Genomic DNA, 14,448 nt, shown 5'->3' with positions numbered 1-14,448 from the left:
AACCCCCTGCTCAAGCAGGACCAATCCCCAACTAAATTATCCCAGCCAGGGCTTTGTGAAGCCTGACCTTAAAAACCTCTAAGGAAGGAGATTCCACCACCTCCCTAGGTAACCCATTCCAGTGCTTCACCACCCCCCTAGTGAATAAGTTTTTCCTAATATCCAACCTAAACCTCTCCCACTGCAACTTGAGACCATTACTCCTTGTTCTGTCATCTGCTACCGCTGAGAACAGTCTAGAGCCATCCTCTTTGGAACCCCCTTTCAGGTAGTTGAAAGCAGCTATCAAATCCCCCCTCACTCTTCTCTTCTGCAGACTAAATAATCCCAGTTCATAGAATCCTAGAATATCAGGGTTGGAAAGGACCTCAGGAGGTCATCTAGTCCAACCCCCTGCTCAAAACAGGACCAATCCCCAATTTTTGCCCCAGATCCCAAATGGCCCCCTCAAGGATTGAACTCACAACCCTGGGTTTAGCAGGCCAATGCTCAAACCACTGAGCTATTGTTCCCCCCCCCCCGTTCTCTCAGCCTCTCCTCATAAGTCATGCTCCAGCCCCCAATCATTTTTGTTGCCCTCTGCTGGACGCTTTCCAATTTTTCCACATTCTTCCTGTAGTGTGGGGCCCAAAACAGGACACAGTACTCCAGATGAGGCCTCACCAATGCCGAATTGGTGGGATAGTTCAGTGGTTTGAGCATTGGAATGCTAAACCCAGGGTTTTGAGTTCAATCCTTGAGAGAGCCATTTAGGGATCTGGGGCAAAAATTGGGGATTGGTCCTGCTTTGAGCAGGGGGTTGGACTAGGTGACCTCCTGAGGTCCCTTTCAACCCTAATATTCTATGATTCTATTCTATGAATAGAAGGGAATGATCACGTCCCTCGATCTATTGGCAGTGCTCCTACTTATACAGCCCAAAATGCCATTAGCCTTCTTGGCAACGAGTGCACACTGTTGACTCATATCCAGCTTCTCGTCCACTGTAACCCCTAGGTCCTTTTCTGCAGAACTGCTGCCTAGCCACTCGGTCCCTAGTCTGTAGCAGTGTATGGGATTCTTTCTTCCTAAATGCAGGACTCTGCACTTGTCCTTGTTGAACCGCATCAGATTTCTTTTGGCCCAATCCTCCAATTTATCTAGGTCCCTCTGTATCCTATCCCTACCCTCCAGCGTATCTACCTCTCCTCCCAGTTTAATGTTATCTGCAAACTTGCTGAGGGTGCAATCCACACCATCCTCCAGATCATTAATGAAGATATTGAACAAAACCGGCCTCAGGACCGACCCTTGGGGCACTCTGCTTGATACCGGCTGCCAACTAGACATGGAGCCATTGATCACTACCCGTTGAGCCTGACAATCTAGCCAGCTTTCTATCCACCTTATAGTCCATTCATCCAGCCCATACTACTTTAACTTGCTGGCAAGAATACTGTGGGAGACAGTCTCAAAAGCTTTGCTAAAGTCAAGGAATAACATGTCCACTGCTTTCCCCTCATCCACAGAGCCAGTTATCTCATCAGAGAAGGCAATTAGGTTAGTCAGGCATAACTTGCCTTTGGTGAATCCATGCTGACTGTTTCTGATCACTTTCCTCTCCTCAAAGTGCTTCAAAATTGATTCCTTGAGGATCTGCTCCATGATTTTTCCAGGGACTGAGGTGAGGCTGACTGGCCTGTAGTTCCCTGTATCCTCCTATTTCTGTTAGCCGACGGCCAAGGATGTTTGGTGAGATGCCAGCTATGCCCGTTTATACCATCCGTGACTTTAACCGCTAGGACGCACTGTCCCTTCGCGGCGGGCAGCCCGGGCTAGGCTGACGGATGCCCCAAGGTCCTAACCACCCGTGACTTTAACTGCTAGAGCTCAGAGCTCCTTCGCAGCGGGCAGCCAGGATTGACCGACAGGTGCCCCAAGAGTTTGCCCCGTGGAGGCAGCACAACTCAACGCTAGGCTCTTAGTACTCTCACCTAATGGCCAGGCTTTAGAGCCAAAACGGCTGAGGTTCTTTAATTGTGTTGTCTGCTTTACAGTAAACCAGAGAAAACAAGTCAGGCTTATGCATAAATGGTTACCAAAATTTATTAAGCTAGATTCTAATCATGTGGTTACAAAATTGCTAGTGCCTACTTATTTAAATGTAGAGATGTTACACACACACAAACAAGTTACAAAACTGAAGCCACAATCCCAAAGAAAGAAAACAAAGTATAGAGCTCTATTTCAAAATATGTGTACACTAAAGATAGGAGATCAGGTGTGGGTGCTTCTTACCCTCCTTGCATCTCTCGATTCCAGCGGTGCCAAGCCAGGATCGGTCACTCAGTTCCGCGGAATGACGAATAAGGGACAAGGCGTAGGGACCCTCTTAGCTGCAGAAGCCTTGGGAGGCTGTCACTTATCTGACCAGCAGATAGATAGTGAAAAGCACTCAAAAATCATGGTGCTGTAGGTCCCCTACTTATACCTCTGTACTCCTTTATTCTCTTTCTCCTTTCTTATGCCAAATTGAGGCTGGTCTGTCTGGGTGATGCCAGCTTTCGCAAGAGTAGTTTACACTTGCAAGGGAGAGAAACAATAAGTTTCGACTACTGGACATTTCTTTTATCAGGGTAAATATTTTCCCACCTAGGATGTTGGTGTGTGTGCATCACGCTATTGAGTAGGGGCTAAGAGCCATGTCTGTCACAGGGCCTCTGCCTGCTGTGAGCTTAATCGTTGTATCTGTTCCCAGAGGCACATTGTAGCAGCACACCTGTGCTTTCACAGCTTCAAAGGCTGTGCTGGAATATATGTTAAGTGCCCTGTTCCGGCTTCCTCCTGTGTTTCCAGCAATGCTGGTCTGAGGGTGGGGGGCTGGCTGTCTGGCTACACCTTCCCTTTTTGAAAGATGGGCACTACATTAGCCTTTTTCTGGTCATCCGGGACCTCGCCTGACCACCATGAGTTTTCAAAGATAATAGCCAATGGCTCTGCAATCACATCCACCAACTCCTTTAGCACCCTCAGATGCAGCGCATCCAGCCCCATGGACTTGTGCTCGTCCAGCTTTTCTAAATAGTCCCGAACTACTTCTTTCTCCACAGAGGGCTGGTCACCTCCTCCCGATGCTGTGCTGCCCAGTGCAGGAGTCTGGGAGCTGACCTTGTTCATGAAGACAGGCAAAAAGAGCAATGAGTACATTAGCTTTTTCTACATCCTCTGTCATTAGGTTGCCTCCCCCATTCAGTAAGGGGCCCACACTTTCCCTAACCACCTTCTTGTTGTTAACATGCCTGTAGAAACACTTTTTTACTCTTAACATCCCTTGCCAGCTGCAACTCCAAGTGTGATTTGGCCTTCCTGATTTCACTCCTGCATGGCTGAGCAATATTTTTATACTCCTCCCTTGTCATTTGTCCAATCTTCCGCTTCTTGTAAGCTTCTTTTTTGTGTTGAAGATCAGCAAGGATTTCACTGTTAAGCCAAGCTGGTTGCCTGCCATATTTACTATTCTTTCTACACATTGGGATGGTTTGTTCCTGCGCCCTCAATAAGGATTCTTTAAAATACAGCCAGCTCTCCTGGACTCCTTTCCCCCGCATGTTATTCTCCCAGGGGATCCTGCCCATCAGTTCCCTGAGGGAGTCAGTCTGCTCTCCTTTCTTCCTTGTGTGAGGATCCTGAACTCAACCATCTCATGGTCACTGCCTCCCAGGTTCCCATCCACTTTTGCTTCTCCTACTAATTCTTCCCGGTTTGTGAGCAGCAGGTCAAGAAGAGCTCTGCCCCTAGTTGGTTCCTCCAGAACTTGCACCAGGAAATTGTCCCCTACACTTTCCAAAAACTTCCTGGATTGTCTGTGCACTGCTGTATTGCTCTCCCAGCAGATACCGGGGTGATTGAAGTCTCACATGAGAAACAGGGCCTGTGATTTAGTTAATTCTGTTAGTTGTCTGAAGAAAGCCTCATCCCCCTGGTCTGGTGGTCTATAGCAGATTCCCACCATGACATCACCCTTGTTGCTCACACTTCTAAACTTAATCCAGAGACTCTTGGGTTTTTCTGCAGTTTCATACTGGAGCTCTGAGCAGTCATACTGCTCTTACATACAATGCAACTCCCCCACCTTTTCTGTCCTGCCTGTCCTTCCTGAACAGCTTATATCCATCCACGACAGTACTCCAGTAATGTGAGTTATCCCACCAAGTCTCTGTTATTCCAATCACATCATAATTCCTTGACTGTGTCAGCACTTCCAGTTCTCCCTGCTTGTTTCCCAGGCTTCTTGCATTTGTGTATAGGCACTTAAGATAACTTGCTGATTGTCCTGCTTTCTCAGTATGAGGCAGGAGTCCTCCCCTCTTGCTCTCTCCTGCTCATGCTTCCTCCTGGTATCCCACTTCCCCACTTACCTCAGGGCTTTGGTCTCCTTCCCCCGGTGAACTTTTTTTAAAGCCCTCCTCACTAGGTTAGCCAGTCTGCTTGCGAAGATGCTCTTCCCTCTCTTTGTTTAGATGGAGCCCATCTCTGCCTAGCAATCCTTCTTGGAATACCATCCAATCTCTAGTGTAGACTAGCCCTTAGTGATAAATATAGGAGATTTAAAACAGGGGTTCGTTTTTGTTGGTGCCCCGCCCCCCCTTGGAAATATTTCACGCTGTGACAACACCCCCAGCCCCATATCATGCCACCTTTCCTTCTGTGGTGCTACTGATGGTGGCGCTGCTTTCAAAGCTGGGCAGTCGGCCAGCAGCCAGCTCTCCAGCAGCTCAGCTCTGAAGGCAGCGCCGCTGCCAGCAGCAGCACAGAAGGAAGGGTGGCAATACCATGACCCACTGACAATAGCCTTGCAACCCCCTCTTGGGTCGGGACCCCCACTTTGAGAAATGCTGATTTAAAACAGTGTGATGCCTGTGCAGGAGAATGTCAGGATGACGTTAAAGCAACACTGTTTGCTTAAAGAATCCTATTGTCTGAATTGTTTTACCTGTTGTAACAAATAATACCTAGGATGAGTATAATTGTAAGAGATTTGACAGCATGTTGGGTGGGATCCATGAAGGGACTTAAACATTGCAATGCTGAGCGTGATGGTGGCACTTAACTTTTAGGTGCCTAGACATTCACAGGAACAACACTGTGATCCACAAAGCTGGGCTAGGCGTTTATATTCCATACAATGAATGAGGGGAGATAGATGTGTTAGAATGCAATCCACAAAAGCCAGCATGGTAGGTAGCTCCACCCTAAGGTACCAGTGGGAGACGCTAATGAGGGGGGTGCACTATGCTCCGCTCTTCTATTGGAGATAGGTGCCTGACTCTGGGCTGCAGGGAGGCATCTGTCTATGAATGGGAACCTGCCACTTGGAGTCGTGCCTCAAGCACTTCTGAGCATGCCTTCTGGATCAAGCCCTGCATGTGTCTTAGGCAGCTGAATGTCTGTCTTCCCCTTTGTTCGAACCATGTTCATGCTGGGGCTTTGGTGGGAGGTAGGCATCCAGCTGCTCAGAGGGCTGTGCACATACCCAGAGGCAGGAACGTAGGTGCCAAGGGAACTCTTACTCTGACAAAAGGAGGCACTGACTGAGTTTAGGCACCTGTAGGGTTTGGCAGGAGTTTTGTGGATTCCAGTGGAGCCAGAACTGGGACTTAGCTGCCTAAGTATGGGATTTAAGTGCCGAAGTACCTTTGTGTATCCCACTCTTTGTTTAGCCTGTTTCTCTTGAATCAGGGAGAGGCCATGCACTGAAAAAAACACGGTAGATGAAAGCAATTCTTTTTTTCTCTCAGAATGGTGCTGATGTAAATGCCAAGGACATGTTGAAGATGACTGCCTTGCACTGGGCAACAGAACACAACCATCGCGATGTTGTAGAGTTGCTTATAAAGTATGGAGCTGATGTTCACGCTTTCAGCAAGTTTGATAAATCAGCCTTTGATATAGCCCTGGACAAGAACAATGCAGAGACTCTGGTAATGCTGCAGGTGGGTTAAGGAGGAAAAATGTTAGCTGATAATTACAGGGAAAGTACGTTATCTGCCTACAGAGTTTGCCAGTGCGATGAGAATGAACATTTCCTACAGAAACTTTCTATTTTACATGCCTGAATCAGAATTGTGGTAACTTGTATAAAATATTGAAATGTCAATTGATATTAGTTTCTTCATCACTGAGATAGTAGATTTGGAGAATAATGTCCCAAATTTCTGAGCTGCATTAGTTTTCTTTGCATGCACACAATTCTTCAGAAACTCTGCTTCTGAACTCATGGAATTGGCTTTTTTGTTGTTGGAATGTTTGTGGAAACATGCCTCTGGGAAATGGGAATGGAAGAAGCAGATTATTTTAATTTTATTACAAGGTTGATTAGTTAATGTTTGGAAAAGGCTATTTAGATAGTGGGCTTGATTCTCTGTTGCCCTGCAACTTGTGTATTGATTTACACTAGTGTAAAACTGATAGGTTTCAGAGTAACAGCCATGTTAGTCTCTACGTAAAAGAATAAATGGACACAAATCAGATGTCAAGAATTATTCATAAACCAGTCAGAGAACACTTCAATCTCTCTGGTCACGCGATTACAGAGAAGAAAGTTGCGATATTAAAACAAAAAAACTTCAAATCCAGACTCCAGGGAGAGACTGTTGAATTGGAATTCATTTGCAAATTGGATACAATTAACTTCGGCTTGAATAGAGACTGGGAGTGGCTAAGTCATTATGCAAGGTAACCTATTTCCCCTTGTTCCTCCCAGACGTTCTTGTTATACCCTGGATTTTTGCTGGAAATGGCCCACCTTGATTATCATACACATTGTAAGGAGAGTGATCACTTTAGATAAGCTATTACCAGCAGGAGAGTGGGGTGGGGGGAGGTATTTTTTCGTGCTTTGTGTGTATAAAAAGATCTTCTACACTTTCCACAGTATGCATCCGATGAAGTGAGCTGTAGCTCATGAAAGCTTATGCTCAAATAAATTGGTTAGTCTCTAAGGTGCCACAAGTACTCCTTTTCCTTTTACTAGTGTAAAATGCTGCCATTTCTGATTTGGTAGTATTTTATACCTACTTTTGCACCAGTGCAAAGCAAATACAATTATTTGACTATACAAGGTGCAGAGCAGCAGAGAATCAGGTATGGGTGCCAAGTATTATTTCTCTTATTGGAGATGAGATAAAAATGTGTGCCTAATTGCATTTTCTTCTTAAGGAGGCAATGCAGAATCAGGTGAACATGAATCCAGAGAGATCAAATCCTGTCACAAATACAGTGACTGTTGCCTCACCATTTATCCTTGCATCAGGGGACGTTCTCAATCTTGCTAGTTTTGTTTCTTCAGCAAACACCAAAACAACCTCAGGTAAGATTCTGTGAACATGTAGGCGAAAAATATTTCTCCAAAATATTTCTTGTGTAAAGGTTTTTAGAAAGCTGCGTCTCTCAGTTCAGACTTCTGAATTGTAGAAGGCAGATGTTCCAAGTTAGTAGAGAAAGATCTTTAAAACATATTGGAATGCACCAAAATACACACTTTATCTGTAAAAGATAATGGGCTAGAACTTCAGCTGGCATAAAAAGCCTTGTTCCATTGAGTCAGCAGAGAGCTTTGCTATTTTCACCAGTTGAGGATCTGGCTCAGTATGTATTATAAGCAATAAAATAGAACCTTCATAACTTGGAAAATGTTAAGGACTCAAACTACAACGCACTGAGAGTTGACATAAGAACAGTCCATACTGGGTCAGACCAAAAGTCCATCTAGCCCAGTAAGTATTCTGTCTTCCGACAGTGGCCAATGCCAGTTCCACTGGTAAAATTTGAGTAGGTAAGATATTCACCATTTAGTCCCTAATCTCTAAATTTGTCAAGGTTTCATTCAATACTCTATTTTATTACTTATTAACTGGAAGAGCAGAGTGAGTCATCTTGTGTATTTGATTGTTAAATAAGGAAACAAATGAAAAATCATTGCAGAGAATGTATTTTGGGTGTACAGATTACTCAACTTATTTTTTCCTAGCCAATAGGTTAGAGATAATATACAAAAATGGGGAAGCTAGTTATTTCCGTAAATTTGTCTGAAAAATTCATTTAAGGCCGAATATAAATTCTTTTCCTTACGTGAGACTTTATAACGTGTTGTTTTTTGTTATTTGGGAAATCCAAACTGTTTCTTTTCAGTCTTAAGGAGGCTTCTAAATACAAGGTTTATGAAGCAAGTTGAGGGCCTGACCCTGCAAACACTTCTGCATGTGAGTAACTTTTGAAGCTAATGGGACTGTTCACATGCATGAGTGTTTGCCAGAGTTGATTGGAGCAATATTACAAATGTGGATGTTTCCTGTTTTCAGTTCTAAGGGCCCAGTGCTGCAATTGGATCGGTACAAGTGGCACCCTAATCCTGTGTGGCCCCATTGACTTCAGTGAGACTCTGAACTTACTTTGAGTAGAAACTTCCCATGTGGTTTACTCCTTTAATAAATAGACAAATCCCATAATTAACACTCCCCTCCTTATCTCCCCCCCCCCCCAAAAAAAAAACAAACCCCTGAGGATTAACAGTGCTTCACATGGATAATGTCACACCTTTCCCTAAAACGAGGACATTCCTGCAATATATGTACCCGGTTAATGTTAAAAATATGAAAAGGCCAATATATTTTTTTTCCCCATTTTGTTCTTTTTGAGTGCCACACTCTAAAACTTTACTCCTGTCAATAATAACTCCTGGTCTGTTGTGGGGATAAGGGTTTGCTGGCCCCATGTCCTTAGCTTTTCTCTTATTTGCCCACAGAGGGCACTAGAGACTGTACTAAAATCACAGCACGTAATAGTTTAACTTTTTTCACCAGTTAAGACACTTTTTGTACCACTTCTTGCTCGTAGGTGACTAAAAAGTTTATTTAAAACTACAAATTCCTTAATGAGGACAAATGTCTTTTACTTGCCTGAAGAAATTTTGTTCAGAAATAACACAGTTAAACTTTCTGAAAATAGCTTATTGGATATACTAATTTTGGTCCCACTTAGATGTCTTTCTTCTGTTCAGTCAGTACTGTATCTAAGTGTAATGGGTTACTGTGCTCAGTTGAGGGAAGAAGCTTCTCGCACTGGAATTGGGATGATTTTTATTCCTTGCACAAAGCCAAATCTGCAGTCCAAGAACTTGATATGCTGACTGATAGTTCCTTTGTTGCATTTCAACTGACGGGCTTATTTTTTGAAGCTGGTTTTCAAACTGTACGTTGAAATTGTGAAGTGGTTATAATTGACTGATTTAGCTTTCAAGAAAAAACTCAGTTGATTTGTAACAAACAAAATGTGTGTTTTCTAAAAAGCAATGCTGAATGGAGCCAATACTTTATAGATTGGCAGAATCTCTCAGTAAAAGAATTTGGGTTGTATAATTAGCTTATGTCAACAGGTTTTTTAAAAAAAGTTTGGCATTTGCAATTCTGTAATTGAAATTAATGTGAGACTGCAAAGTCAGGTAAAATTAATTAAATGTATAGCAACCGCTTTTGCATAATGCTAATGTGTTCAGCCTGTGTAGTCAGACTGCGTCTAGTCTGTGCTGATGAGGCCCTGTATTTTGATCATGTGTGGCTTTTGAAAACATTGTTCACATCTGTTCAGAATGAAAGCTAAGTGTGGTGCCAAAATCTAGATTTTGATAGCCCAGTGGATTACCATCTGGCCACTTGTAGGTGATCTTTGTGACAATTCTGGAGTAAGTCACGTTAGCTTGCATCGATTTACTCAATTTAATTCCTTTGCATTGTTTCAAATACATTTATTTTTAAATCCAGTGAAATGAATATTAAATATAAGGTAATTATTTCAACCATGTTCTAAGAACAGTATGTGGGACTGTTTCAGATCTTGAAGTTATGTATGCTAGGTATGAATTGTAGGCTGGAAAAACTGCCCCAGTAGAGCAGTAGGTTTTTTTAGTAAAGTTTAATATTACAGTAGAATACTCAGACTGCAAATCTCCTTCACTTGCCTTCATTTCCTCAAAACAGGTGATTCCCGTGTCTCTACAGTACAGTTTTCAAACTCAACAACCTCTGTGCTTGCCACGCTTGCAGCCCTCGCTGAAGCATCTGCTCCCCTTTCCAATTCAAACAGATCTTCAAGTAAGTGGAATGAATCTGGTGTTGACATCAATATATTTAATCCCTAGTGCATCATTTGCAAGAAATCGTAAAGAAATTGGGTTACTTAAGTATAGCTTGTAAAAAGGATTTGAATTCATTCAGCATAACTCGAGAGTTGCAAAGTGATATATTTGGCAGCAGTTGCAAGGCTAATAGATTTATCTGTTATCATAGCTCATAGATATTTCTACAGACTATAGTTGCTCCTTTGAATGAAGCACCAAAGTTGTTTTTACTAACCATTCTTTCATTCTATCCTGTTTTGACCTGGATCCTGTTAGAATTGTTCTGTCCAGCTAAGTGTTATAAAAATAAATAGAACACAGCTTGTATCTCTGTCAGATGCTCCTTACTACACAAATATGGACAGTGATATTTTTTCAAACTCCAGTTTTACAAAACAGATAGTTTGGAATGATTTTATCGCCACATCGATATTTTGTGTGTTCCCCCGATTTTACAGTGCCTCGATTTTATTTAGTTAGTTTATTTTTAAACAAGTGTTAGGATTCCTTGAGGACTTGGTAACATTTGGGTTCTTTTTATGCATACCATAGAGCCTTAATTTTATGAACATCACGAACAACCATTTACAGGAACCATTTTTCCCGACAGTGGGGGGGTGGGAAATAATAATGGTAAAAGTGATTTCGAGCGAGTTGTCACCCCTTTATGTTCCAATGCTATCAATGTATTGGAAATTGCTTTGCAGTGGTTTTGAAGGACAAGAAGAAAATAATTCATGGCATCAAATTGCAATTTATGCGCTGTGCCTGCAGTAATTTTGAGATGTTCATAGAATTGAACTTTCTGATTTTATGAACTCCTTAGTCCCCAATTAGTTTGTAAAATGGGGTTCTACAGTACTTTATTCTAAAAATAATTTTGTGATGCTTAATGGCAGTGATTCTCAGCCTATTTACCATTGTGGGCCACATATGCAGCTCTCTGTTATGTGGGCTTTATCCACACAATATATATAGTACCTACGTGGCCCTGAGGATGTCACGTGCCACAGCTGTGTACTGATTGGGTCGTGGGTTGAGAACCACTGGTTTATGATTATTTACAATGTGCAGTGTGTGAAAACCACCAGTTGACTTGAGAATTATCAAGTTGGCCATCTTTTTTAAAAACAAACCTTATGTAATAATCTTTAACATTTGAACCCATTTTTTTTCAGCGACTGAGTACTTTTTACTGTATTCGTTGTATTTGTGAATCCTGGTGCTTTAAATTCATCTAGGTATCTGAAGAGAATTATTTTACCATTGAAAAGTTGCTGGGGTTGTATTGGTATTTTATTTTGTCCACTTTAGATTTTTAACATTTGCCGATTACTCCATACCAGATGCTTCAGTGTTTGGGGTTTTTGTGCAGTAAACATTGACTCATTTACTCTACGCTTTTTTTTAAAAAGAAAAAGCTAACTCGAGAGTTTTGCTCTGCTTTCTCCAGCTAACACAGAGGAAATAGTGGAAGCAAATTCTGTAGATTCTGCAATACAGCAGGTGGTTGGTAGTGGAGGTCAACGAGTCATTACGATAGTAACAGATGGCGTTCCACTGGGCAGTCTCCAAACAGCCATTCCTACTAGTGGTATCAGCCAGCCGTTTATAGTGACCATGCAAGATGGACAGCAAGGTAAGAGGCTGCTGAGTTTAGAAAACTGTAAGCCCGTTTTAGACTTTCCTGATGTTAAGGGGGGGGAAAAATAGCTATGGTAGATGCATAGACCTAGACTTAGGAAACTAGGGATGGCGGGGGAAAGGGAAGGAAAAATGATGAGGCCATTACATAGTTCAGCTTGCTCATAGTGTGCTGCTACAATTCATACCTTCCAAGTGAGTTCTCTAAAAGAATGGAGAGAAGAATTAAGGTTTATGACTGAGGCTAGTTACATAATCATTCTACTTTAACACAGATAAGCACAGTGCTACATTTTTATATGAATATTAATAGTTGAATTAAAATGAGTAAAACATGTATAATAGAATTTATTTATGGTAAATATTTATTAGGTTATCTGGTGCATTCCCACCAGCTAGGCTAGGATTGTTTCCTACTACATGATTGTATGTGTCCTCTCCAATCTGGATTTAAATAACTCAACCAATTGTGCTTCTACCAAGATCCATTGGGTGATTATTCCAGACTCTAAGTAGAACTTGGTTTAAAACATTTTTCTTGATTGTCAGGTTAAGAATACCTTTTCATCCCATTACTCTAATTGTATTGCCTTAGACCATCCTAATCTGTCAGTTTCACAAACCAACACACCTATGTAAAGTTATAGGTAGTTTAGAGATGTGCAGACCAGTCATTAATGAATTACTTATTTTCATTTCACCTCTGTTTGCAAAATGTCCATGAATGGAAAGCAATTTTCTCAAATTTATTCAGAATTATTTGCCAAATGTCTACACGTAATTATTGATCTGTAGCTTGTCTGTCAATGTTCCTGATTGAACTCTTTTGATAAAACACAGTAGTTCATATCTGGAAAATTCACAAGTTTTATGTACCCTCTTAATTCAATTGGTATACTATTGAGAAGAACAGGATGATGAAAGATCTACAGTATTCCCTAAAATAGGGAGTGTTTTTAACAAAAACATTCACCTTTGCTGATTTAAGATTCTCCCAACTAGTTTCAGAGCCCATTCACCACCTTTCAATAAAAGAAATGATCCTGCAAGATGCAGAGTGCTTTGAGAATGCCCTCAGCACCTCTTAGAATTGGACCCACACTTTTTCCAGAGAGTGCTCCAGTTGTCATTTTCCACTTAATTGAAATGTAGAAGTAACAAGCTTTGTGAATCCTCTGCTGATGGACGTAGAGCTTCTGATCAAGTCATGGGTTAGGTTTCCTTGTTCAGATCTTGCATTAAGACATCCTATTTCCTACAGCAAGAAGAAAGGTGGTGAATGGGCTCTGAAACTAGCTGGGAGAATCTTAGGAATTGCTGATTAAGTTTCCCACCACTTCTATGCGGAGCAGCACCTCTCTCCTACATTAATTTCAAAGTAGTCTGTCTCTGGATTTATGTATAAAAGCATCTATAATCCGTTGTATATTCATTTCCTGCATTTAATATTCCTTGACTTGTAGTTCTAACTGTACCTGCTGGTCAGGTTGCAGAAGAGACTGTTATTGAAGAAGAAGAAGATGATGATGATGTAGAAGAGGAAGAACATCCACCAGCAAAGAAGCAAAAAGTTGACCCAAATGTAAATGATTTGGAGGAAAACAAGGTAAAAGTTCCTGTTTATAACTTTCATAGAAAGTGGGTGCAGTCTAAAGTATCAGGAAAGGAAACTCCACTGAACTGAGAATGTGGAGTTTCAAGTATAGTTACAAAATAACACTCAATATAAATGATGTGGCCCAAGTTGATTTTAAATTTAGTCAATGATCATGCCTTTGCCATTTCTGAAAACTCTCACTATAATGTTTCCCATTCTTTTTGCTCAGTCTGTATGATCAGTTATTAATATGCAATACATGAATACCACCTAACTCTTATGTAGTGCTGTTCATTAGTAGATATCAGATGCTTTACAGAGAAGGTGAGTATCATTGTCCCCATTTAAGGGGAGGGAAAAGGCACAGAGAGGCACAGAGGGGGGGGAAGTGACTTGTATACTGTCACCCAGTGGCAGAGCAGGGAATAAGAACCCAAGTCTCCTGCATGGCAGTGAAGTGCTCTGTCCACTAGGCCATGGGGCAAGTAGTGTTAGCAATTGAGTCACTGGTGGTGGAAGGAAGATTCTCTTCCAAGTCGCTCTTTGTGTAATCTTGTCAGTTAGTTTTTGAGCCCAGGCTATTGAGTTGAAGCATTGTACTCTGCTGTATTATTTTGAACTCCCTCTAAAACTGCAGTGATAAGACCCAATGTGAGACTGACCTCTCTTCACATTCCAGTTGCAGTTTTAAAGAAAGTCAGATAACTTATCCAGCACCCTCCATTTGGAAGGATATGTACTTAACTTTTGATTTTGGGGGCCACTAGGTGTTCTTTTTTTGTTTAGTCTATTTTTCTATCCCTCTCCCCAGTTGCCAACACTGTTGCTTTTGCATGTGGATTATAATAAAATATGGAAACCTCACGAATCCATCCTTATGGGGTTACTTATACTAGAGAACTGTCCCTATCCTACCTTGCTGAAAAGACCAGCAGACAGATTCTGCCTTAACATATACCATGTGCAACTTGATTTCACTTTAACATAAGCCAGTAATCAGCCCTTAGGTGATAAATCGCAAGCAGGGCTGGGTTGTACCAATGAGTAGAGGCAA

At 41.8% G+C, this 14,448-nt stretch overlaps 1 protein-coding gene across 10 annotated transcripts in view; it reads left to right on the top strand.

Annotated features, from left to right (window-relative positions):
* GABPB2 (GA binding protein transcription factor subunit beta 2) overlaps nucleotides 1-14,448 on the top strand; it is a 35,363-nt gene that overhangs the window by 4,291 nt on the left and 16,624 nt on the right. For all 10 annotated transcript variants that reach the window (XR_007353607.2, XR_007353606.2, XM_048827961.2 and 7 more), the window contains 5 exons: nucleotides 5,778-5,972; nucleotides 7,198-7,348; nucleotides 10,014-10,127; nucleotides 11,607-11,792; nucleotides 13,261-13,403. Coding sequence is in view for 8 of the 10 variants with exons in the window: in XM_048827961.2 (XP_048683918.1) it covers nucleotides 5,778-5,972; nucleotides 7,198-7,348; nucleotides 10,014-10,127; nucleotides 11,607-11,792; nucleotides 13,261-13,403 (789 nt within the window). In the remaining 2 variants the exon portion in view is untranslated. The remainder of the gene's footprint in view (nucleotides 1-5,777; nucleotides 5,973-7,197; nucleotides 7,349-10,013; nucleotides 10,128-11,606; nucleotides 11,793-13,260; nucleotides 13,404-14,448) is intronic.

This window comes from Caretta caretta, chromosome 24 (genome assembly GCF_965140235.1).
Source record: "Caretta caretta isolate rCarCar2 chromosome 24, rCarCar1.hap1, whole genome shotgun sequence".
NCBI lineage: Eukaryota > Metazoa > Chordata > Testudines > Cheloniidae > Caretta > Caretta caretta.
Note: the sequence above shows the minus strand (reverse complement) of the source record. Positions and strands in the feature narration are given on the sequence as shown.